This window comes from Carassius carassius, chromosome 47 (genome assembly GCF_963082965.1).
Source record: "Carassius carassius chromosome 47, fCarCar2.1, whole genome shotgun sequence".
NCBI classification, from domain to species: domain Eukaryota; kingdom Metazoa; phylum Chordata; class Actinopteri; order Cypriniformes; family Cyprinidae; genus Carassius; species Carassius carassius.
In genome coordinates, this window is record NC_081801.1 from 6,590,979 (window position 1) to 6,613,335 (window position 22,357).

The 22,357-nt window shown below is 37.5% G+C and overlaps 3 protein-coding genes across 3 annotated transcripts; 1 reads left to right on the forward strand and 2 right to left on the reverse strand.

Annotated features, from left to right (window-relative positions):
* Positions 1 to 433: 433 nt before the first annotated feature.
* On the reverse strand, positions 434 to 3,220 carry LOC132130142 (chloride intracellular channel protein 1-like). Its single transcript, XM_059541809.1, has 6 exons — positions 2,944 to 3,220; positions 2,476 to 2,585; positions 2,119 to 2,244; positions 1,794 to 1,900; positions 1,270 to 1,445; positions 434 to 1,097 (listed from the first exon to the last, which is right to left on the reverse strand). The coding sequence occupies exons 1-6, from the start codon at positions 2,977 to 2,979 to the stop codon at positions 933 to 935; spliced, it is 720 nt and encodes a 239-aa protein (XP_059397792.1). The 5' UTR covers positions 2,980 to 3,220; the 3' UTR covers positions 434 to 932.
* Positions 3,221 to 11,002: 7,782 nt separating this feature from the next.
* On the forward strand, positions 11,003 to 13,959 carry LOC132130152 (alpha-(1,3)-fucosyltransferase 7-like). Its single transcript, XM_059541821.1, has 2 exons — positions 11,003 to 11,477; positions 12,527 to 13,959. Exon 2 carries the CDS (start codon positions 12,534 to 12,536, stop codon positions 13,602 to 13,604), a length of 1,071 nt encoding a protein of 356 aa, XP_059397804.1. The 5' UTR covers positions 11,003 to 11,477; positions 12,527 to 12,533; the 3' UTR covers positions 13,605 to 13,959.
* A 1,185-nt stretch (positions 13,960 to 15,144) lies between these two features.
* LOC132130151 (POU domain, class 5, transcription factor 1-like) lies at positions 15,145 to 18,688 on the reverse strand. Its single transcript, XM_059541820.1, has 5 exons — positions 17,577 to 18,688; positions 17,379 to 17,490; positions 17,152 to 17,282; positions 16,238 to 16,402; positions 15,145 to 16,144 (listed from the first exon to the last, which is right to left on the reverse strand). Exons 1-5 carry the CDS (start codon positions 18,324 to 18,326, stop codon positions 15,881 to 15,883), a joined length of 1,422 nt encoding a protein of 473 aa, XP_059397803.1. The 5' UTR covers positions 18,327 to 18,688; the 3' UTR covers positions 15,145 to 15,880.
* Between the last annotated feature and the right edge of the window lie 3,669 nt (positions 18,689 to 22,357).

Genomic DNA, 22,357 nt, shown 5'->3' on the forward strand with positions numbered 1-22,357 from the left:
CAATATATAAGTGCAAATGACTGGGTTAGCCTTACACAGTACACACGCACACACACACACACACACACACACACACACACAAGATTAACTAAAAACTAAATGTCGTTAGTAATTGTATTAAGAATATTAATGTGTTCTAACAGCGTTGGTGTTTCATATTTACACAAAACATAGTCTATTAATATTGTAAAATTTATTTTAAAAAAAAAACAATATTTATAATAATAATCTTAGCCAGACCATTCATTCAAAAACATGCATATGGAACATTCCTATTAACTATTCCTATTCCCGATTCCTTATTCACTACTAATTATATAACAGCCCTCATATTTTGTCTTGCTGACTGTAGGAAAATTGGTGAGACAACTCAGTGTATGTTTGTGTTTCTGTAAGTTCTCTTAGCTTGACCAAATGCAATCAAGTTGAGCACTTTTCTTCCATAAGGATTTTATTGGTTTGCAAGCAGTTTTATACATTCTGGACATTCAAGAGTGTCCTTTGACATCAATAACATCAGTGTAAGGGTTGTGTAGTCTAATGTTTTGTCTTCTTTTTTTCTCACGGGGTAGAATTTCAGACCAATTATGTCTCATTTCACACAGTTGTCTCTAAACACAACATTCACAGACATTTCTAACTGAGTGGCTATCAAACAAAAGCAATCCATCAAAACCACAGACAAATGTGAGACACATTTAAATACTAAAAATGGCAGGAACAAATAAGGCAGGCATCTGGTATTCACAATTGGGGTTTTTATATGATGAACGAAAACAACCTCCACCCATAATATACTCTGATAAACAAAATTCCCATTAAGAATATATTTATTACAAGGGCAGTTTTGGGGTACAAATTAGACCAAAAAAAAAAACCTTTACAAAATATTGTACACAATCTTTGTCCTCGTTCTCCTTTGAAATCCTGTTTCACTTGTTGAGATATTTGGCCACTGAATGGTAGGCAAGCAGAATCTCCTTGTCTTTGGGGCAAGTGAGGTGGAACACATCCTCCTTGTATGCTTTGTCCAAGTACTTTGTGAGGCCTTTTAGCTCTGCAGGGATCTCAAAACCACGGTACTTCTTGCACACCACCTATAAAGTCAACAAAACATTTAGATCTATAAACTACATCAAGTTTAATGACCAAAATGACGATTTCACTTCATTCCCCATTCCCTCCACTAAATATCAACTGTATTATATCAGCACTACAATATACACTTTACAGAATTTTTCATCTAAATGGGAAAAAATGACAAAGAACCTTGACAATGTGTAGTTTTGGAAGCAGGTTGCAGTCAGCAAGAGAGAGCGCATTTCCGTCCAGGTAATGTCTTGTGGATTGGGATGAATTTGGATTCTGGTCCAGTTCAAGAGGAAGAGGAGTCAACAAGTAATGATCCAACATCATCAAACTCTTTAGAAATTTCTTCTCCAGCACTGAAAGGCACACATTAACCATACCATCAAGGTATTGATATTCAAATGCATATCTATCTATCCATCTATCTATCTATCTATCTATCTATCTATCTATCTATCTATCTATCTATCTATCTATCTATCTATCTATCTATCTATCTATCTATCTATCTATCTATCTTTGAGTATATTATATACCGATTAGAGCAACAAGTTTCCCAAATGCTTTAGAAGTGATAGCCTCCATATTTCAAACATAAAATGACTTTAAGTCTTCAAGCTAATTTGTACGATTCACCGCATTCTGATCTGTTACAGACTTTACTGTTCACTGGCCAAAAAACTTCAGAGAACATTGACCCTTACTGTCATTGAGCCCAGGATTGGGGTTTTTGATGTATGCCGAGAATTTGTGAAAGATGTCATCTCCTGCTGTGTTAGACTCTTTATAGCGACAGCATAACTTGGGATAGCTGTAATGCAAAAACAATGCAAGACAAGCTTACTGGGTGATGCTGACATCATTGTTATTTTCCATTTCATTATGTAAAAGGTTGAATTTGTAGTGGAACACATTTTGGCATTTTGTACAAACAGTAAGATACTGTTTTTTTCAGGGATTCTTTTATATTTCAGGAGCTCAGAACATAATATTTGAAATCTTTAATCTAGTCCTATAATGCATACTCACTGTGGGGGTGCAAGGGTCTCTTCCAGAAACTCTTCAATTTTGTTGGTGTCAGTACGGACCTCTCCATTATAGATGAGGAAAGGGGGCTGAGAACCTGGAGCCAAGTCCTTTAGTACCTCTGGAGCTCTAGAAACAAAGAAAACATAAATAAACAGATCATTTTTGAAGCAACATAATGAGAAATGTTTGAGATTATATGAAATCTCAGATTGCATAACTGAGTACAGTTTGGGACACTGTTGAGATCTTTTTTTTTTCTTAAAAAAAAAAATCTTGTGTAGATCTCAATTAAGCACCCCATTTAATCTCATTGTTGTCTAGTCGAATCTGAGAAGAACTGATGTTGGCATCTCTCACCTCTTCATGTCCACTGTAGTGAGGGTGAAGTTGGCCCCCTTCAGCCAGAGTATCATGAAGAGCCGCTGACAAAATGGGCAGTTACCAACACTTTCACCGTCATCGCTTGCCTGAAGAAAAAATTCAGTTAGCAACCCTTCAAAACGCCTAAAATGGAATTTATTTAATATATAAGCAGAAATGAGTAACTACTTCCTGAAAAAGTATGACAACATTAGCAGGCATTAGCATTAAGATGTTCATGTTTTTGCTTAAAATAATTTAACCTTTTATCTTAAGTACTAAATTCAGCAAGACTAATTGGAGGCCACCAATGTTGTTTTCAAGGATTTTACATAGGAATGATTTGAAATACAACAATTTTGAGCAAGGGTTAGTTCACAAGAGACAAACTTTTACATCTCATATCTTTAAGAAATCAAGTTAAACACAGCAACAAATTGACTATTTAATTATTTAAGCTCTAACCTTGACAAATAGTTCAATCTTTGCTGCTTCAGCCATCTCTGGTCCTCCTGTACCTCCTCCTCTTTCTGCAGTGTCTCAGTTACCCAGGATCTCTTGCTGTCTTAGGAGGAGGATCTCAAGCTCACACTTGGATGTGTCTGTGTTCTGCTTGGACCTCTGAAGAATCAAGTTGATGGTACTAGAAGCAGCACCTTTCCTTCTTCCTCTCCCAACCGCAGATTCTAACGTTTTCCTTTCAGAACCCAAACTCGCACCACACCCAATTGGTCTCGAGTGTTTTCGGAATACCTGCCCACCGGCCGAACCTGTCCAACCTGTCTCTTCCCTCATTCTCTGTTGCTTTAGTCATAGCGAGTTTCTTTCCAAACTGCTCTGTTCTGTCCTACTCCCATCATTCCCCACTGCTATATAGGCATAGACAATATCTATAGTAATTTTCCCGAAGTTTACAGAAAAATAAATATTCTCTTATCATTTAAACATTATGATGTTGTGACGAGTGGGGCGGGGCCGAGGGACATGGGAGCGAGGCCGGTGGAGTGATTGGAGATGAGCTACACCTGTTCGACCCACCGGTCTCGAGGCCCACGGAGGAGATGGAAGCATATAAAACTGGAGCGACGACAGTGAAGGACGAGAGAGGACCAGGCCTGGGCTTTTAGTTGTGTTTTGGTTTTTATTTGAGCGCACCAGTCGTCCGTGAGGGGCTGGTGCGCGGTTTTGTGTTTATTTTTGTAATTAAAGTTTCATGTTGATTGTCCGCCGGTTCCCGCCTCCTTCTTCCGGATGAATACAAAGGTTAATTCATTACAGATGTTGTTTCAAACACATGATTATGTTTTTCTTCCATTTACCACAGAAGGAGATGTTTTATTGTACAACCCGAATTCCGGAAAAGTTGGGACGTTTTTTAAATTTTAATAAAATGAAAACTAAAAGACTTTCAAATCACATGAGCCAATATTTTATTCACAATAGAACATAGATAACATAGCAAATGTTTAAACTGAGAAAGTTTACAATTTTATGCACAAAATGAGCGCATTTCAATTTTGATTTCTGCTACAGGTCTCAAAATAGTTGGGACGGGGCATGTTTACCATGGTGTAGCATCTCCTTTTCTTTTCAAAACAGTTTGAAGACGTCTGGGCATTGAGGCTATGAGTTACTGGAGTTTTGCTGTTGGAATTTGGTCCCATTCTTGCCTTATATAGATTTCCAGCTGCTGAAGAGTTCGTGGTCGTCTTTGACGTATTTTTCGTTTAATGATACGCCAAATGTTCTCTATAGGTGAAAGATCTGGACTGCAGGCAGGCCAGGTTAGCACCCGGACTCTTCTACGACGAAGCCATGCTGTTGTTATAGCTGCAGTATGTGGTTTTGCATTGTCGTGCTGAAATAAACAAGGCCTTCCCTGAAATAGACGTTGTTTGGAGGGAAGCATATGTTGCTCTAAAACCTTTATATACCTTTCAGCATTCACAGAGCCTTCCAAAACATGCAAGCTGCCCATACCGTATGCACTTATGCACCCCCATACCATCAGAGATGCTGGCTTTTGAACTGAACGCTGATAACATGCTGGAAGGTCTCCCTCCTCTTTAGCCCGGAGGACACGGCGTCCGTGATTTCCAACAAGAATGTCAAATTTGGACTCGTCTGACCATAAAACACTATTCCACTTTGAAATAGTCCATTTTAAATGAGCCTTGGCCCACAGGACACGACGGCGCTTCTGGACCATGTTCACATATGGCTTCCTTTTTGCATGATAGAGCTTTAGTTGGCATCTGCTGATGGCACGGCGGATTGTGTTTACCGACAGTGGTTTCTGAAAGTATTCCTGGGCCCATGTAGTAATGTCATTGACACAATCATGCCGATGAGTGATGCAGTGTCGTCTGAGAGCCCGAAGACCACGGGCATCCAATAAAGGTCTCCGGCCTTGTCCCTTACGCACAGAGATTTCTCCAGTTTCTCTGAATCTTTTGCACTGTAGATGATGAGATTTGCAAAGCCTTTGCAATTTGACGTTGAGGAACATTGTTTTTAAAGTTTTCCACAATTTTTTACGCAGTCTTTCACAGATTGGAGTGCCTCTGCCCATCTTTACTTCTGAGAGACTCTGCTTCTCTAAGACAAAGCTTTTATAGCTAATCATGTTACAGACCTGATATCAATTAACTTAATTAATCACTAGATGTTCTCCCAGCTGAATCTTTTCAAAACTGCTTGCTTTTTTAGCCATTTGTTGCCCCCGTGCCAACTTTTTTGAGACCTGTAGCAGGCATTAAATTTTAAATGAGCTAATTAAGTGGATAAAAGTGTAAAATTTCTCAGTTTAAACATTTGCTACGTTATCTATGTTCTATTGTGAATAAAATATTGGCTCATGTGATTTGAAATTCCTTTAGTTTTCATTTTATTAAAATTTAAAAAACGTCCCAACTTTTCCGGAATTCGGGTTGTATGTTCACGCTGCTCTTTTCCATACAATAAAAGACAAGAATAAACATTTATGTAGCTAAATTTTGTGTAAAAAATAATGAGTGAGTAAATTATAACTGATTTACATTTTTGGATTGGACTTTTGATGAAAATGTATGTGCTTTATTCTGTGGTTATGGTTATTTGGTTAACATTTTTTGCCATCAAAACTGAAACGATACTTTTAATTCCTGTATTTTTTATCACTGTTGAAGAACTTTGACCCTTGATCTAAATTTTCTTTGATGGTAAAGATACTCCAATGAAAAAAGGGTCGGGAGAGAGTGGTTTTCTACTGGAATGAGGTGTGACATATAAACATATAAAAAACATATACAATTTGAATACTTATTGTTTTGTTTCAATCTGTATTATATGTTGTAACCACACCAATTTTATTTTATTATTATTTTCACACAGAAAAACTTGGCAAGTGTTTCAAAATGTAAAAAAAAAAAAAAAATTGTTTAAACTAATGTTCCTGAATTATGCCAATATTATGATTTTAATTAATTTATTATAGTTTTGTGCTCAGATTTTCTAGAAAAAAATGTGAAATTCTGAAAATCTTGGTAGCTGAAAGATTCACTAAATTAACCAAAATAATTTATTTAAACACCCCTTTAAACACAAGCTACATGTTAACACAGAGTACAAATGTCATAAATCACCGCCTTTGTTCAAAATAGTCTGAGTCATTTAACTATTAGTAATGAGTTAAAGAAACGTCAACTGAACCAGTTTTAATCTGGAAAATTAGAGTATCACCCCTTGTAAATATTACCAGGGTAATTATAACATTAAGGTTGGATGCCAAAAGCAGGCGCGGCTAAATATTCACCCACAACACAGACCTCTATATAGCTAAACTAAATAAATAAAAAAAACTGTAAATCTGTTCAGCTGTTCAGCCGGATTTTCTTGACAATTTTAAAGGAGCATTGCGTAGGTTCTGAAATTTCTAACCGTTACTGACACCAGTGGCCGTTAGAGGAACTGCAGCCAGTCTCATGCTCGTTCTCAGTGCGCACGCTCTTTTTTTTAACTTACGAGGAGTGTCCGTTGGTGTCTGAATTGTGCTGGAGGCTGGTCGCTTCTTTCCATCCGCAGAGTCCATTTGAAAACACTATTGCCGCTGCTTACTATAATGGCTGGCCGCGTGCCGTACGGTTGTAAGCCCAAGTAGACGAGAACGCGCATGACGTCACATTTTGTGAAATTTCGCTCAGATTCGGGCCCGACTCCACACACAATTGAGCCTACAGGCTGATAGAGGCAACCGTGGTGGACAGTCGAGGTGTCATTCTTTTTTTTTACATCATGGTTGGCTCATACATGTACAAATGAAAACTCTATCTTAAAGATTTTTTTAAGTAAAAACCTCCACATAGCTTCTTTAAGCCATAAAGTGCGCAGGATATATTAAAATTCATCGCAAACTTCAGCAGGCACGTAAAATGATACTGGTGTCCTCCCGAGCTCAACAGTGCCCCACAACTTTTACGATGTAAATCCGTGGTGAAAAGTGGAACTGCAACACTCTCTAACTGAGAGCAATTTACATTATTTTCACGTTACCTTATCTCGCTCCAGATCAGTGTTCGAATTGAGGGGGGGCTGGGGGGGTCCGGGACCCCCCATAAGCATCAAGGGACCCCCCATAAGGCCCAAAAAAATGACCTTGGGGGGTCCCCTGGTTTTTCATTAAAACTAAAATAGAAACAATATTTGACATAGCCCTATCTATCTATTTTTTACCAAAGTATTGCGCTGCCGCTCCATAGACTGTAAAAAGTGCCGCTCCCATAAAAAGCTACTTCAAATTAGATGTGCATCTGAAAATACGCTCAAGTGCGCCACACGCTGTTTTCTGAAGGAATTTACAGACTGCGGGCGCGACGTCGCTGTGTGATTGGCTGACAGAGTGATCCTTCGTCATTATTTTACCTCACGATAACGGTAAGATAATATTTCTTTGTTTTATGATTGTTTGGTACACCTAATTTATTGCTACTGAATAAGTGTTTATCTTAGAATCAGAGAATCACTTATAATCTTGGTCTGTCAATAGTTGTTTTTTTTATCTTATGATGCTAGCTCACTATCGGCTTGTTAGTTGTAATTAGCCATCTAACGTAATTCTGAGAAAAATAGAATCTTGTTTGGAGCTAGCATTGCACCCATTCTGAATTAAACAAATCATTTTAAATCTAGTAACCTTAACTGCTCAAAAACAGTGTTAATTTAATTAAGGACATTATTACTGATGAAAATGTTCATCAGGTGAAGGCTTTTTTTGTGTCAACGATGATACAGCAGGGTTGCTAACTCTCACGAATTGTGCGTGAGACACACATGCATTGATTCTTACGCCGAAGACAAACATGCAGATCAACCGTTTTTGTTATGAATTGTATCCTATTTTCCATTATTATGTATAGCCTAATACAATTAGTGTATTATTTAAGGTTAAGTGGAGAAAAGGATTTTAAATTCAATGCAAAGAGGCAAATTAAAGTCATTTTGTGGCCAGAAAAATAATAATTTCCATTTGCAATGCCATTGTTTACCCACTCTAATAAATATACATACTCTAGTTGCTCAAAAGAGTATTGCAGGTCATAACTGCTTACTTATTTTTAGGTTTTGCATTTAAATAAATATTTAGACATGATCAAACACTAGATTATACATTTTAAAAAGATACTCGTATAAGCACACACAAGTGAATATTAATTAATGCAAGAAAATACTGAGTTTAACCCAAGAAAAGTAAGTACAGTAGGCCTATTCATGTGAATTGATAGTGAATCAAGAGATCAAAATTGATTAATGGTCATCAGCATCGTAATCGTATCAAATTATTTCTATTTTTTCCCTCTTGTAGAAACACTATTGTGACAAAACATATATTTAAACATATACTCTCATTCACCACTATAGAAGTTTACCCAACTATGACAACTTCTGCTTGAAAATATGAAAGGGTTATGTAACTACATTCAAGATAAATTAGTTTTTTTAATGAAATAAAATGCCTACATGTGCACTGTTCAAAGTATATCACCATTAATAACCTTAATAAGTAGCATGAATAACATGGAGTGCTTTCTTAAATATATTCACAGTAACGACAACAAATATAATATTACAACTTACATCTTACATTATTTTCTCAGATATGGACAAGGGAAAGAAGAGAAGAGCCATCTTGTTATTTCATAGATTTTTATTTAATTTTACATAGTAAATGCTCAGCTGCAAAAACATGTTATGAAACACACAAAGTAAATTAAATTCACAAGTAAAGTAAAGTAAATTATATTATTATATGAAATAAATAAATACTAATATGTATATTATTAGTTGTTTTTTTGGGGGGGGGGGGGGGTTGGGGGGGTTGGGGACCCCCCAAGAGCTTTGACTCAATTCGAACACTGCCAGGGGTATGCAACCATTAACATCAGAAGAGCCATTTTGGCCCCTTTCCCATCGAATATAATTCACGTGGAGCCACAAAATATATTTGATCCCTAAAATTAAGATAAAACAGCATATATCTAAAGTTTTATATTAATTTACACTTTGTCATTTTGCAGACGCTTTTATCTAAAGTGACTTACAATTGGTGGATACATAAAGCGATTCTTCTTAAAGAGGCAAACAGACACATGAAGAGCTTAGTAATACCAAGTTTTAGATATTGTTCAAATAAGTACAAGCTAGAAAAAGAAGGAATAAATAAAAATAAATTTTATATACATTTTCTGGAAAATTTCTGAAAATGTTTCCAAATGAAAAAAGTTTCCAATTTTTTTTTTTTTTCTGAAAGTTTCCATCAATTTTTCTGCCCCTTTGCAAGCCTAATGGCAGCTATTTGCCAACTTAGCATGCATTAAAACCATTCCATGTCAGATATTTATGGAATATGCACACATGTGTGAAAGATTTTGATAACTGAATGGATAATTTCACATATGATGGCTCACACGATGAGGTTGACATTTTCATGGATCAACTGCGTTTTGATCAAAAAGCCATGTGCATTTGGAAGCATGTGCCAAAACACAAGAAACTGATTGTTCAGACGTCTGAAATTATTGTTTTGAGAAAAAAAAACCCTACCTTAAAAACATTGTTTTGTGAATGAATAATTAGGTGATGAAAGTTCAAAGGTCATTTTAGTGTTTTCTTTTTTTCTATAAAGAAAGAATAAAAGAAAAGAAAAGTAACACTGCCATCTACTGTTGAATTTGGGTAAAATAACTCTGAGGCACAACATTAGAGTATATGCATGACATTCTGATTTCACCTTAATACAAGAGCAAAAGCAAAATTAAAACATGACTTTCTTCTGTGAAGCAAAAATTAAAATATATTGAGGAATATTTCAGTTGTTTTGTCCATGCAACGTCAGTGGGGTCAAAAACAACATTTGACTTGTATTTTATGAAAAAAAAACAGTTTTCAAAGTATATATTTTTTCATGTTCCACAGAAGAAAAAAGGTCATACAGATTTTAAATGAGGATGACTAAGTGACAACACAGTTTTTTATAGCATTGGTCAACCACATTCACCAAAGAGAACATGTTGGTCAACATTTCCAAGAAGTCATGCTGGTATTTCAGTAGGTCGTTGAAGCAATGCTTGGTCTGTTGTTTAAAGCAAGAGTCAAAAATAAGTGATTAGGATCCAAAAACACCCTTTAATACTAATAACATGAAAATGAAGGGTTGAGTTCACATTTATGTACAGTGCTTTATAAAGATTGTTTCAAAGCAACTTCACAGTAATAAGAAAACAACAGGCCTATTGATTTAATACCATTCTTCAATTACGAAACAAATATAATTTCAGCTGTAAAAGCTCTGTGTTATTACTCAACTCAGTTTTGTTCAGTATTGACTCAGTGTAGTTCAATAATATGTTGCCGAGTTCATTAATTATGAAGCAAAATGTTTTAATTATTAGAAACTATTTCATATGAATTCTTATTATCTCTTCTTATGACACCCATGTGAAAGTTACGTTTAGGGACTGCTTTCATGTTAACTTTCTTCTACAAACTTACATTTTTTTGTGCGATTCACCTCAAATGAATTCATACGAAATCGCAACCTCGCAAAATAGTTACGTTTTCCAGTTCTGTGATGATTAAGTTTAGTTCAATAATAGTGCAAAGTTCATTAAATTATGAATTTACTTTTATTCAGCGGTAAAGCAGCACTACGATATCTCTCTCTCTCTCTATTTATAAATGTGTTATTTGTTATACATTAAAATAAAGTAAATAGAAAATCTCAAAAGACCCCATGCATGCCCAGCAGTGCTGTCACGTTGTTTTTACTCATATGTCTGAGTTTTTGATGACATTTCTTCGGTTCTTTTTTCTTGGGGGACATTAAAAAATGAGTCACTTTTCACTTCTCTAAATGAAGGCACAGGCGGCAACAAAGTAAGGATGAATGTGTGAGAGTGAGGCAAAGAGTTTCGTAAATGCTCACTTCCTCCTTTAGTCTTTTAGTGCCCTCTGCACAGAGTTTAGAAACCGCAATCGCACAACAGACACTGATACATGCACTGATACACACAGAAATGAAAACACTAATACCACGTTTCTCACCCATCCTGCCCTTTCGGCCATGGTTTGTAGTAAATTCAATGCTTAGCTTGTTTAAAGGTTCAAAGGTCAGGTAGTAAACATCAAGAAGCCATTTATTATACAACATCTTGCATTGAAAGATATTGCATCCTGTTCTACAGTCTTGAACTGTTGATAAGGAAATGTGGCATGTGTCAGGTTAGATGCTTTAATGATCAAGGGGCGATGCAAAATGGGAGGGGATAGATATCTGAAAGGGAGAACATAAAATAAAAGTGATCTTAACAGGAAGCTGTTGTTTCCTTTGAGACCGAGTCATTTTCGCATATCTTTCCATCATTAAATGACAGGACAAGCCTCCACCTATCCTCCACATTGCAACTCTTTCTCGAGGGACTCGACAGCTGCGGTCTTCCCCACAATACACTTTGCCCAAAACACAGGTAAGAATTCTACCATCCCTTGATCTTTTAATGTGCTTAAGATTTTAATGTTCTTTAGAGCTTCTGCATTTTTACATATAAGCATTGGTCTTTTATGTTCTTTCTCTTACATTCCTGTACAGTACAAAGCATCATCTCAGCAGAAAATGTCAGTGCAAAATCTTTGGTTCTTTTTTCATTTCATTGTGATCATCGTCCTTTACATCATACAGCTACATTTATGAAACAAAAATGACTGAAAAGTAAATGGTTTCATTCATCAAAGCTACATTAGAAGTACCATATTTGCAGTTGCATTAATTTTTTGCGTGCAAAAGTGTCTGATGAAAGGGGAATTACCAAAATGTTTGGCATGTCATGTGTGGCCCATATTAGATGATACGCTTGATGTAAAATACAGGTTTTATTAGGCTACTAACATGACTGGAGTCTGAATGGGGTTAAAAAAAATAATTCTTTCCAATCAAAAAAGTGATTAATGTTAACTAACAAAAACACCACTTTTGGAAATATTATAAACTGGCAACTCATTGAAAGTACTAAATTAGTAAAAATACTATATCTACAACTGAAATGAATAAAGCTATACAGAAACTAATAAAAATGGCAAAAGCACAAACTACTAAAACAAACGAAAATGAAAACGGAAAATAATTTTAAAATATAAATAAATACTATAATAGTTTATACATAATACGAATATAACACACATTCAAATGACTTTTCATTTCTTTATGTGTTCTATTTGATTTTGTGTAGTAAAAGCTATTCTGAATTTTTTTTGCACAGATACCACATTAGACTTTTAGCAAAAAAAAAAAGTGCTAATTTTGACAAAATTTGCATGGCATTACAATTTCTTGACTGAAAAGACAGAAAGTGAGAGAAGAGACACTCCCTCTATTATCACTCCACTTGTCATCTACAGGAAGGAAGAAAAGGACATGAATAGCCTACTGACTTAAACTAGACCACAAACTGTAGGCTAAGACCTTGCATGATGTCCAACAAAACTAAAAAACTAATCACCCATTCTTCTTCTTCCACAGCGCGCTTATGGGCTCCAGCATAAGATGTATAGCAAAGTGGAGGAAAAGGCATCTGCAAGCCCCAAAGGCTCTCCTTGTTTTATTCCTGGCCATCAGTTTTATCTACAGTTGGTTGCTGGTGGCTGATAATCAACATTTGAATGGCAGTAATGCATCACTCCCAAACAATATCACCATCCTGTTATGGCACTGGCCGTATGGCACCCAGTACAGCCTTGTGGGGGACGTGTGTCTGAGGGACTACGGCATCTCTGGATGTGTGCTAATGGATAATCGCACTCTCTATGAGAGCGCTGATCTAGTTGTCTTTCATCACTTTGAGCTGAAGCTGCATAAACAGCACCTTCCTGTGCATCTCCATCGGCCCGCCAAACAGAGGTGGGTATGGCTTTCTTTAGAAGCGCCACAAAACAACGGCAACTTGTCACCATACAACAACCTTTTCAACCTCACCATGTCATATCACTCTCATGCTGACATCACTGTGCCCTATGGGAAGCTGTTACAGAGAAAGAAACCAGGTCTAGACTTTGTTATCCCACAAAACAAGAGTTATGAAGCCTGTTGGGTGGTTAGCAACTACCAAAAACGGCACAAGAGGAGCGAAGTGTTCCAGGAGCTAAACAAGAACCTCAATGTGCAACTGTATGGCCTTTACGCCAGAAAACCTCTACCAAAGGAGGCACTGCTTCCAACGATTTCACGCTGTTATTTCTACCTAGCATTTGAAAACACACAGTCTCCGCAATATATCACTGAGAAGCTCTGGAGAAACGCTTTCCAGGCTGGGACTGTGCCCGTGGTGCTGGGATCGCCACGCAAAGACTATGACGCCGTGGTGCCTCCGCATTCCTTCATCCATGTGGATGATTTTAAATCTATTAAGGCCCTAGCTGAGTATTTGAGAGCCCTAACTAAAGATCCAGAGAAGTATAATGCATATTTTACCTGGAGGCAAGACTATATGGTCAAATTATATACAGACTGGAGAGAACGACTGTGCAATATTTGTCCCATCTACGGACAATTTCCAACTCAAAAGGTTTATGAGAATTTAAGAGCATGGACAAAATGGTAGATGACATTTTAAGGGGCCATTCACACAGAATATGTTTTTGCATTAAAAATAAGACACAGTCTGAAGACTTTTTTTAAACTTTATCTAAAAGTGGAATTTCTTTTAGCTTGAGAGATCTGTTTTAGAACACGGTGTCATTCGCAAAAGATGAAAGACGAGAGCGCAATGTTCAACAACGTTTATCTAATACATGCATAGAATAACTACTGAAGACAACAAAATGCAAAAATAATAGGTCTAGAGATGCTATTAACTGAATGGTTGCATTTCTGGAACCTGTAATGCTTTAAAAGTTGCGAGATGCAAGCATGGTTAATGGTCAAAGATCTCCATCTAGAGCATGTTTACCCGGCGGGGGGGGGGGGGGGGGGGGTGGGGGGGGGGGGCAACGCAGTGGAAAGCAAAAAACAAAAAGGGCTGTGAAAAAAAAAATGTGAAGGAGGACTTATCTTGAGCGCTGCGTGTTTAGAACATGTCATTGGTGAGATGGTGCAGAAGATTTGAGAGGAACAGTCAAAGATGTCTATTTGCGCATGACAGAAATGCAATATTGAAAAGCAGCAAAAAATGCATAAACAAGCAACAATGAAAATCAAAGACTATTTGAGAGCTGTTTTTAAAATAATGTCTCATGCAAAATGTGAATACAAAGACCTCTTGTCTAGCATGTTTAAATAGAAAATCTGTGGAAAAACAATGCAGCAAAATGCAAAAGCATGAGTCACAAGGTGAAAAACCAAAGTGTCAAAAGACCATTTTTAGAACACCGTGCAGTAGAATGTGAAAACATGTTCAGTCACATAGGAGCCATTCACACAATGCTTAACTTTAAAAACAGGCAAATGCAGAACAATGCAATTGTGGGGTGGGGGGTGGCAGTCTAAACGCATGCTTTTTTAAAAGTTGAACTTTTTAAATTGCGGCACATTTACAGTTGTGTGAAATGCTGAAAAATACATGAGCACAATGGGCAAATGTTTCCATCTAGCACACACTTGCATAGCAAAGAAATGGGAAAGCAGTGCAGCAAAAATGTTCCTTGTGAATAGCCACCAAGCACTTCACAGGTTACATGATGCAGTATCTTATTTGAATTCATACTGACAGCATCAGCAGCACCATTTGTCTATTAATAAATCCCCGAGCATTCGGGTGCACGTGTGCAAGCATAAAAAAAAACAAGTTCTATTGCTCATATATCTATGCTACTGGGGCCATGGTGCCAAACTGAAACCACAATGTGCAAACCTTGTTTCCTCTCCTGTCAACATGTCTATATATCCTGTGTACAAGGAATCTTGAAGGACGGAACAAATATTTGCAAGCAAACCAGCAAAATAGTTTTTTTGGTGGATGGGGGCAGGTCCAAGTGCAAAAAACTCAATATGCTCAATTTTTTTGCAGTGAATTGTCAGATCATGGTTCGGTTTTGGATTGCCAGTCTGAACCCTGAAACATTGTTTTAAACCAAGATACTTCAGCTGTAAAACAAGTGTTAAGAGCAACAGGTTGATTTTGTCCCAAAAACAAACAAGTGAGAGTCAATTGAAATGGTTTAATTGCTACCCAATGATATTGTATGTGTTGAGCAAAATTTCAATAAATTATCAAATGTGGCTTTTCATTTACATTGCATAGGGATGAGCATGCATGATGAACACAAAACGATAAGGCACACTACCTCCACAGAGAGGCTTCCAAACTGGCAGCAAATCTCATCTATAAAATCACGCGGATAAAATTACACCTAGAATTATTTTCAATTGTTGGCAGGAGTTGGTGAGTGCAAGCATTTAGAGAAAAAGAACAGTGACTGATGTCCTTTGCAAACAATCAAAAAAAAAAAAAAAAGTCTCCAAATTATTTTTATATATATATATATATATATATATAGTAATTAGTCAAAATACAAGTCTTGAATTTGCTGCTAGTTCACATAGAAATGTGGAGAACTACAAAGTAGGAAGACAAATATGGAAATATACTTTGGAAATCAAATATTGAATAAGACAAACATATGTACATTAAAAATTGATACAGGAGTCATAAAAACAACTATAAAATTCATATTTGAACCTTTGACTTCATGTGCAAATGCATTAGGCTGTTAGTGAACAAGGTCAAGTCTAAATCAGACACTATACAATCAGAGCGTCCCAAGACATATGGAAAAAAATCAAACAGATGCAATGTTTACATAAAAATAAACTCATATGGCTGATTTGATGCATAGCTTGGATTGGAGAATCTCGATTTAAAATTTGGCAAACACCGGTTTAGTTGGTGAGGTGACCCACCAGTCCAGGATGCAGGATGTTTTTAAAGACCTCTGGTCGGTGGAGGGATGGCATGTATAGGGCAGGGGCTCCTCCAGGATGGGCCGGTCCAGGATAGCCTTGCACTGGGAGGGCCGTGCCACCCATATGGGGCGGAGGTGGTAGACTCTGCTCATAATACTGTGCTTCAGCGCATTCATCATCAAAGGGCAATGATAGACGCTTCCCCTTTTGTCTACGGTTGCAGAACCACACACGTACTACCTAAAGAAAAAAATAAAAATAAAAGACAAATGGGCTCTAAAAGCACTGACGAATCTAAATATAATGAATCCAAAGACTTTGAGGGATGCCTACATCTCTCTCCAGGCCTAGGTCATCAGATATATGCGTGATCTCCAGAGTGTTGGGTTTGGGGCACTTCACAAAGTACGACTCCAGAGCAGAACGGACTGTGCCTTCCAAACTAGTCCTCCGCTTTCTTTTTCTTGTGTCTATGAACACCCGTTCAATTTTGTACATCTGGAAGATAAAATAATTAAATGGGCGATGAGAGACAAACTTGTTTTACATGAGTATGTAAGCAATAAGAGTTTTAAAACAAACTATACAAAGTGCAATTAGGTAAGCAAGCACTTCTGGAACACTTTATGCTCACTATTCAATCACTGTATGGTTTATGCATTTATTACATAATGATCACGTTTTGCAGGTTGTCTTGTAGCTTGATATTCTACAGCAGAGGAGCTGCAAATTCAAATAGCAAAAAAAAGAAACAAAAATAAAAGTAAATGCATATCTCGCATCTCTCACACACACATTCAGCTTAATACATTTAATAAAATCTGTTTTGTTTACTTCTGATGTAACTCGTTGGTGCGATCACATAATATGAAATGGTCTAATGTGTCACACCTGAAAAGCTCACTGTATACTACAGTATTTAGTAAACCGTTATAAGACCAATTTTTAACCGTTTCACGTAATAAGAGGCTACCTAGTATTCCAAACAGGTAAACGGTGACAAAGTGAATAGGGCTTGGGCGTCGTGAAGCTGAGAAGGCCCCAGCTGAGGGCCCCGCCCTCCTGAAAGTGAATTTGAGAGGGCCCCATAGCATATTTTGTGAATGGGCCCATAATTCCATAGCTACTCCACTGATTCTTAATCACCGCGTGCCCAAGTAAACAGGCAACGGAGCGGAGGTAAAGTAGTAGTTCAGCGACAGAGTTCGCCGTTTTGAGCGCCCTCTACAGTAGTGTGGCGTACTTACATCCTGAGGGTTTTCGGAATTTTCCGCCTCATTCAACCACCTCTGGAGCAGCGGCTTCAGTTTGCACATATTCTTGAAACTAAGCTGGAGAGCCTCAAAGCGGCAGATAGTCGTCTGACTGAACATTTTGCCTAGACACACACAGAGAAAAATAAAATTAAACCGTTAGCCTGAAACAAATGTTCAGTCGTACATTTAGTCCTAAGGTTCAGAGACCTCAAACTCACCATACAGGTTTCCCAGCGCGAGCCCCACGTCGGCCTGCGTGAAGCCCAGAGTGATGCGTTTGTGTTTGAGCTCTTTAGCAAACCGTTCCAAATCTTCTGTAGTAAGATTCTCCTAAAAATTGTGTAAATGCAAAGTTGTTCATGTATACCCACAAACGACAAAGATCTAAAACCTTTAATATAGGTCAAAAACCTCACCTCCTCCTCAGAATCACTGCACCCTCCACTGGACGAGCCGCTGCTCCTGGCTGCGCTTTGCGCCTGACCCGAAGGGATGTTTTGCGCTGGGTCCCCGTTGAAAAATCCCGGGCTGTCGAACCCATTTCCGGGTGGAGATGGTGACAGAGATGGGGATGATGCGGAGGGAGTCGGGGGAGCTAGAGAAATATTTGCTGGAGCCGTGATATGAGACAGACCAGGCCAAAACGGGGGGTTCCAGGGTGTGTAATAATTCACCTCGTTGGGTACGGATGATGTCCCGGGAGTGAGATTATATTGTGACATCAGCCTGTTTTCTTCATTGGGGTATTCATCAACATCCTTTTCAGTTTTTACCACAGCTTGAATCTTGATTTGTTCCCTGGTTTCAGCGATAGGCGGGCTGATGTTTGCTGGCTGGATGGTTGCCGTCGCACCCGCGACCTGCCCAGTGAACTCTGGTGCAGCAAACGGGTACCAGTGTTTAGGTTGCGCAAAATCACCGCCTTGCAGATCGTTCGTTTTAAAATCGCCTGAAAATGGGAAGAAGGTTTGGTGTGTCGCAGGGCGGCTGATTCCGTTTAAATGGCCTTTGTTTAAAAGCAGGCTTGGATCCTGAAACATGCCGTGCGCGAACTGCAAGGACGCAGCGCCAAGTCCATCCAGGCCCGAGGCTTGAGGGTACATGGCCCTGTTGACCTCGTAGGGTCTGCAGTCCGATCCTGTCGGACTCTGCGGTCTCTCCGTCATCTTCTCAAAAAAACAAACAAACAAAAAAATAATAATAATAATGTTTCAAGCGTTGAGGCTGTTTGTTTGATAATCAATAACCGGTGATCAGCAGCTCCATTCCAGGATGTTCTTATGGAAATACCAGACTTACTAAACCAAAGTTGATTTCGAAGCCTCAGATTGTGCGTGCCAGTATCAGCCTGTGTGGAGATGTGCGCAGTCCTTGTGTGACGGCCATTAATTAGGCCTTCAGAACAGGCTAGAAACTCACCAAACCAACTGTTCCAGATCTCAATTCTGATCCTGTCCCACACAGGTTTTCCTAATCAATCGGAGTTGGAGGCTGGGGTCTTTAACCATCTCATCTCCTATTGGTCACATGAGACAATAAGTCACAGCTGACGGTGAATTTGTGAATGAACTTGGTTTTCTCATTGGATGAGGGCGTCTTTGGGAATGAGAGGTGTATCTGTATTTGCATTTTCCAAAAGTGCACAAATCATACATTTACTCTTATAAATATTTGACTTCAGTAAAACCTTTAAAATTCATAAGATGAAATGCATAATATGTTAATCCAGCTTTCCTTTAGGTTGAGTATTTACAATACAAATAGCACTATTCACGTGTGTTTTATATTCATGCCACATTAAGTAAACTTTGTTTCAGTGACGTGCACTAAATGAGCTTTCTTGATATTGAAATTCTTGACATCCGTGGGAAAATTCACTTTCTTATACTCCGTTTAGCCTACCACATTTAATTAAAATGTATTTTTTAATTAATAAAACACAATATATATTATTAAACTGTATAATCTGTAAAGCTGCATTCACATACATTTTTGCTGTTCTATTTGGCCAAGAGAGACAAATAAAAGGTGAAATGTTTGTCTGTTGCTGATAAGCAATTGGATGACAAGCGTCACATCTCCCACCTTCACGCTGCTTGAATCACTGAAAGGAGCCGTTTATACATGCAAGAGCCTTTTTGTAAATCATGTAATTTTAGTTCACCTTTAGTTTTAGTCAATAAAGAATTAATTCGAAAAAAAATGTACATGCTTAAAACGAAATGTTATGATACGAAAATGGGCCTAATAAATGCGCACAATTAAACTGAAGACGTAGTCAATGAAACTAATAATGTAGACTAAAAAGTTGTCTCAGATTCATGGTGTGAAATCCTAAATTTATATTTCATAATCCGATATTCAAAGTGCAGAAGTGTGCTCTCATACCCCCCCCCCCCTCCCCAAAAAAAGATATAGGCTACATATTAACATTAATACCAAATAAATTTTAAAAAAGCATTTTCTCCCTGATTTCAATACTATTTTCTAAGCAGGCTTTTATTTTATTTATAGTTTATTAGTGCACTGTGTGTGTGTGTATAGCCTATATATATATATATATATATATATATATATATATATCCTAGCCTAAGCTAATCTAACCTGACCAATAATAATAATAATAATGAATTTGTTGAATTGAATTTGGGTTGAATTTGGTATATTAAACAATTAAGTAGCTACAGAAATTAGTTACCTTAATTTGACAACTTAAAATAATATTAAATAAAATATTACATATTTAGCCTATCAAGACAAGTAGCGCAAGCTTCGTTCAGACTTAAGCGCATAATCAGTTGGCAAGCTTGCTTTTTGTTTCATTACCCATGGTTTACAGTTTGGAAGAGGTCTGCAGACTCATCGATACAGCTGTGCACCCCCGACAGAGCCGACCGGTGCAGACTGCGGCAGGAAGACGCGCCGCGGGAAAGTGGATGGGGGAGGTATTGTGCCAGAAGAGCCCGAGGCCCCCCGCCGCTTTCAGATCCAGAGCTGCGATGGCTGGCCATTAGCTGCCTTTCAGCAATGAACAATAAGTCTCAACCCTTTGATTCCACCCCTGCCCCCTCCTCTGAAACAAACACTTGACAAAGTTTCACTGACACACTATCCCAAAGCGTCTTTTACAGTAAAAACATGTACATACCGGAGTCTTATTGTTATAGACCATAGGCCTACAGTCATAGTAGCGCCATGGGCTGTTTAATTTTTGACAGGATCGAAGACGAGGCTGTGAGGGAAACAAGTGTTTTCTGTGGATTGTAGACTATGCTGCTGTTCCACAACATACCAAATGTTCAGCTGACTAAACGTCTTTCTGAAATAAATAAAAATACTAGGACCTTCCCAGCTAACTGGGACGTTCTCATAACTTTACAGACATTTAAGTTAGATAAGGACAACATGTTCTTAAAGTAATGTTTATGTAACGTTCTTATAACTTTATTAAAATTTGCTATTGTCAGAAAGTTGAGAGAAAACATTCTTAGGAAAACATTCTAGGAATGTAATTATGATGTTCATTTGAACTTTCTCATGATGTTGAGAGAAAATCTTATCAGAACATCTGTATCTAAGAAACGCTTTGCATGACCTTTAACATTCTTATTACACACACACACACACACACAAAATCATATTTGATCGTTCTTAGAATAGTAAGTGCTGCTTATTTTTTTTTTTTTTTTGGAACCTGTCATACCTTTTTTGGGATTCTTTGATGAATAAAATGTTTAAAAAGTATAGCATTTATCAAAGTAGACTTTACTATTACTCTTTATGAATTTAACACATCCTTGCTGAATAAAAGTATTAATTTATTTCAAAATAGGAAAGAAAAAATAGTGCGGACCCCCGACTTTTGAACTTTAGTGTAAAATGTCGTTCTTTTTAACTTTTTATAAATCAAATAATCCTTAAAAAAGAATTACAAATATTCCTATATATATATATATATATATATATATATATATATATATATATATATATATATATACACATTTATATTAATCAAAACACTGACAACATTCAAACATTGATAATAAATCAGCAGATTAGAATGATTTCTAAAAGATCACGTGACACTGAAGATGAGTAATGGCTGCTAAAAAATTCAGCTTTGCATCACAGGAATAAATTATAGAATAAATATACTGTTTCTTTCTGTAGCAAATTTCTGATCAAATAGACGCAGACTTGATGAGCATAAGAAACTTCTCTAAAAAACCTGCACATTAAAAAAAATCGAACTTATCCCAATCTTTTGAACGGCAGCATATATATCTCAGCAGTCTGCTTTGGTTGCCATTCTAATCTCCACTGATGTTTCGCCACCCACCCAGAGCATCACACACCATCAGTACAAGCACAGCCAACTCAAATCTACAACAATCAACCCCCTGCCTTCAAACACACTCTTGCAGACCAGGAGCTCGAGGTCACAGCTGAGTTGTCCAACTCTCCTGGCCACAAAGCCTAGGAAAGGACACACAGGAGGCCTCTGAGGCCAGTCAAAGCCTTTAAAAGACATCAAACCACTGCTGCAGGCATTGTGCTGGCCCATGGACTTGGGTGGGGATTGTTATGTAAAGTGCAGACAGAGGAGGAGAAAGTGGAAAGAGATGACACAAGCCCAGTGAGGGATGTCAGAACCAGGATTAGGCTGCAAAACACCCCCAGGTGGCTCTGTTTTGCAGGCTTGTGTACTACTGTAAAATCTATAGTCGGTAAAACTTTTTATTCAGTGATATTACTGAATATTATTGAATCGGAAGCTCTGTAATATGGTGCAACAGCATCACCCCACCCTTGTTTACACGTAATGCATTCTGGGACATTTCAGAAGAAGGTTATGCCTGCATCAGCTGGATCAGAGTTATGCATTATATGCAGGAATCAAATGTTGTTGTTGATAAAAGGGCGTATATGTGGTAAAGTGTTAGTTGAGATGAAATGATGGCTCTGTGTTTGAAGATCACAATCTAAAGAGGAAGGAAATACAGGGAAAGCAAACAAGAAGCTCTTAAAAGTGTCTATACAAACAACCGTATACATATTTGATCAAAATATTTAGGAAAAAGGTTTTATAAAATTACCGTTTAAAATTTCCCAGTTGCTTTCTGATACAACGTTTATATCAAATATCGTGGCATCTGAAGAATTAAATGGGGTTATTAACTAAAAATACCATAACAAT

Excerpts from the sequence above, each read along its gene's own strand:
- LOC132130142 (XM_059541809.1), bottom strand. The coding sequence starts at position 2,979 with ATGGCTGAAGCAGCAAAGATTGAACTATTTGTCAAG. Across the intron at positions 2,586-2,943 it reads AGATTGAACTATTTGTCAAG|GCAAGCGATGACGGTGAAAG; the intron begins GTTAGAGCTTAA and ends TTTTTTCTTCAG. Across the intron at positions 1,098-1,269 it reads CAAAACTACACATTGTCAAG|GTGGTGTGCAAGAAGTACCG; the intron begins GTTCTTTGTCAT and ends TTGACTTTATAG.
- LOC132130152 (XM_059541821.1), top strand. The coding sequence starts at position 12,534 with ATGGGCTCCAGCATAAGATGTATAGCAAAGTGGAGGAAAAGGCATCTG.
- LOC132130151 (XM_059541820.1), bottom strand. The coding sequence starts at position 18,326 with ATGACGGAGAGACCGCAGAGTCCGACAGGATCGGACTGCAGACCCTAC. Across the intron at positions 17,491-17,576 it reads GCAGTGATTCTGAGGAGGAG|GAGAATCTTACTACAGAAGA; the intron begins GTGAGGTTTTTG and ends CACAATTTTTAG. Across the intron at positions 16,145-16,237 it reads ACCTAGGCCTGGAGAGAGAT|GTAGTACGTGTGTGGTTCTG; the intron begins GTAGGCATCCCT and ends TTTTTTCTTTAG.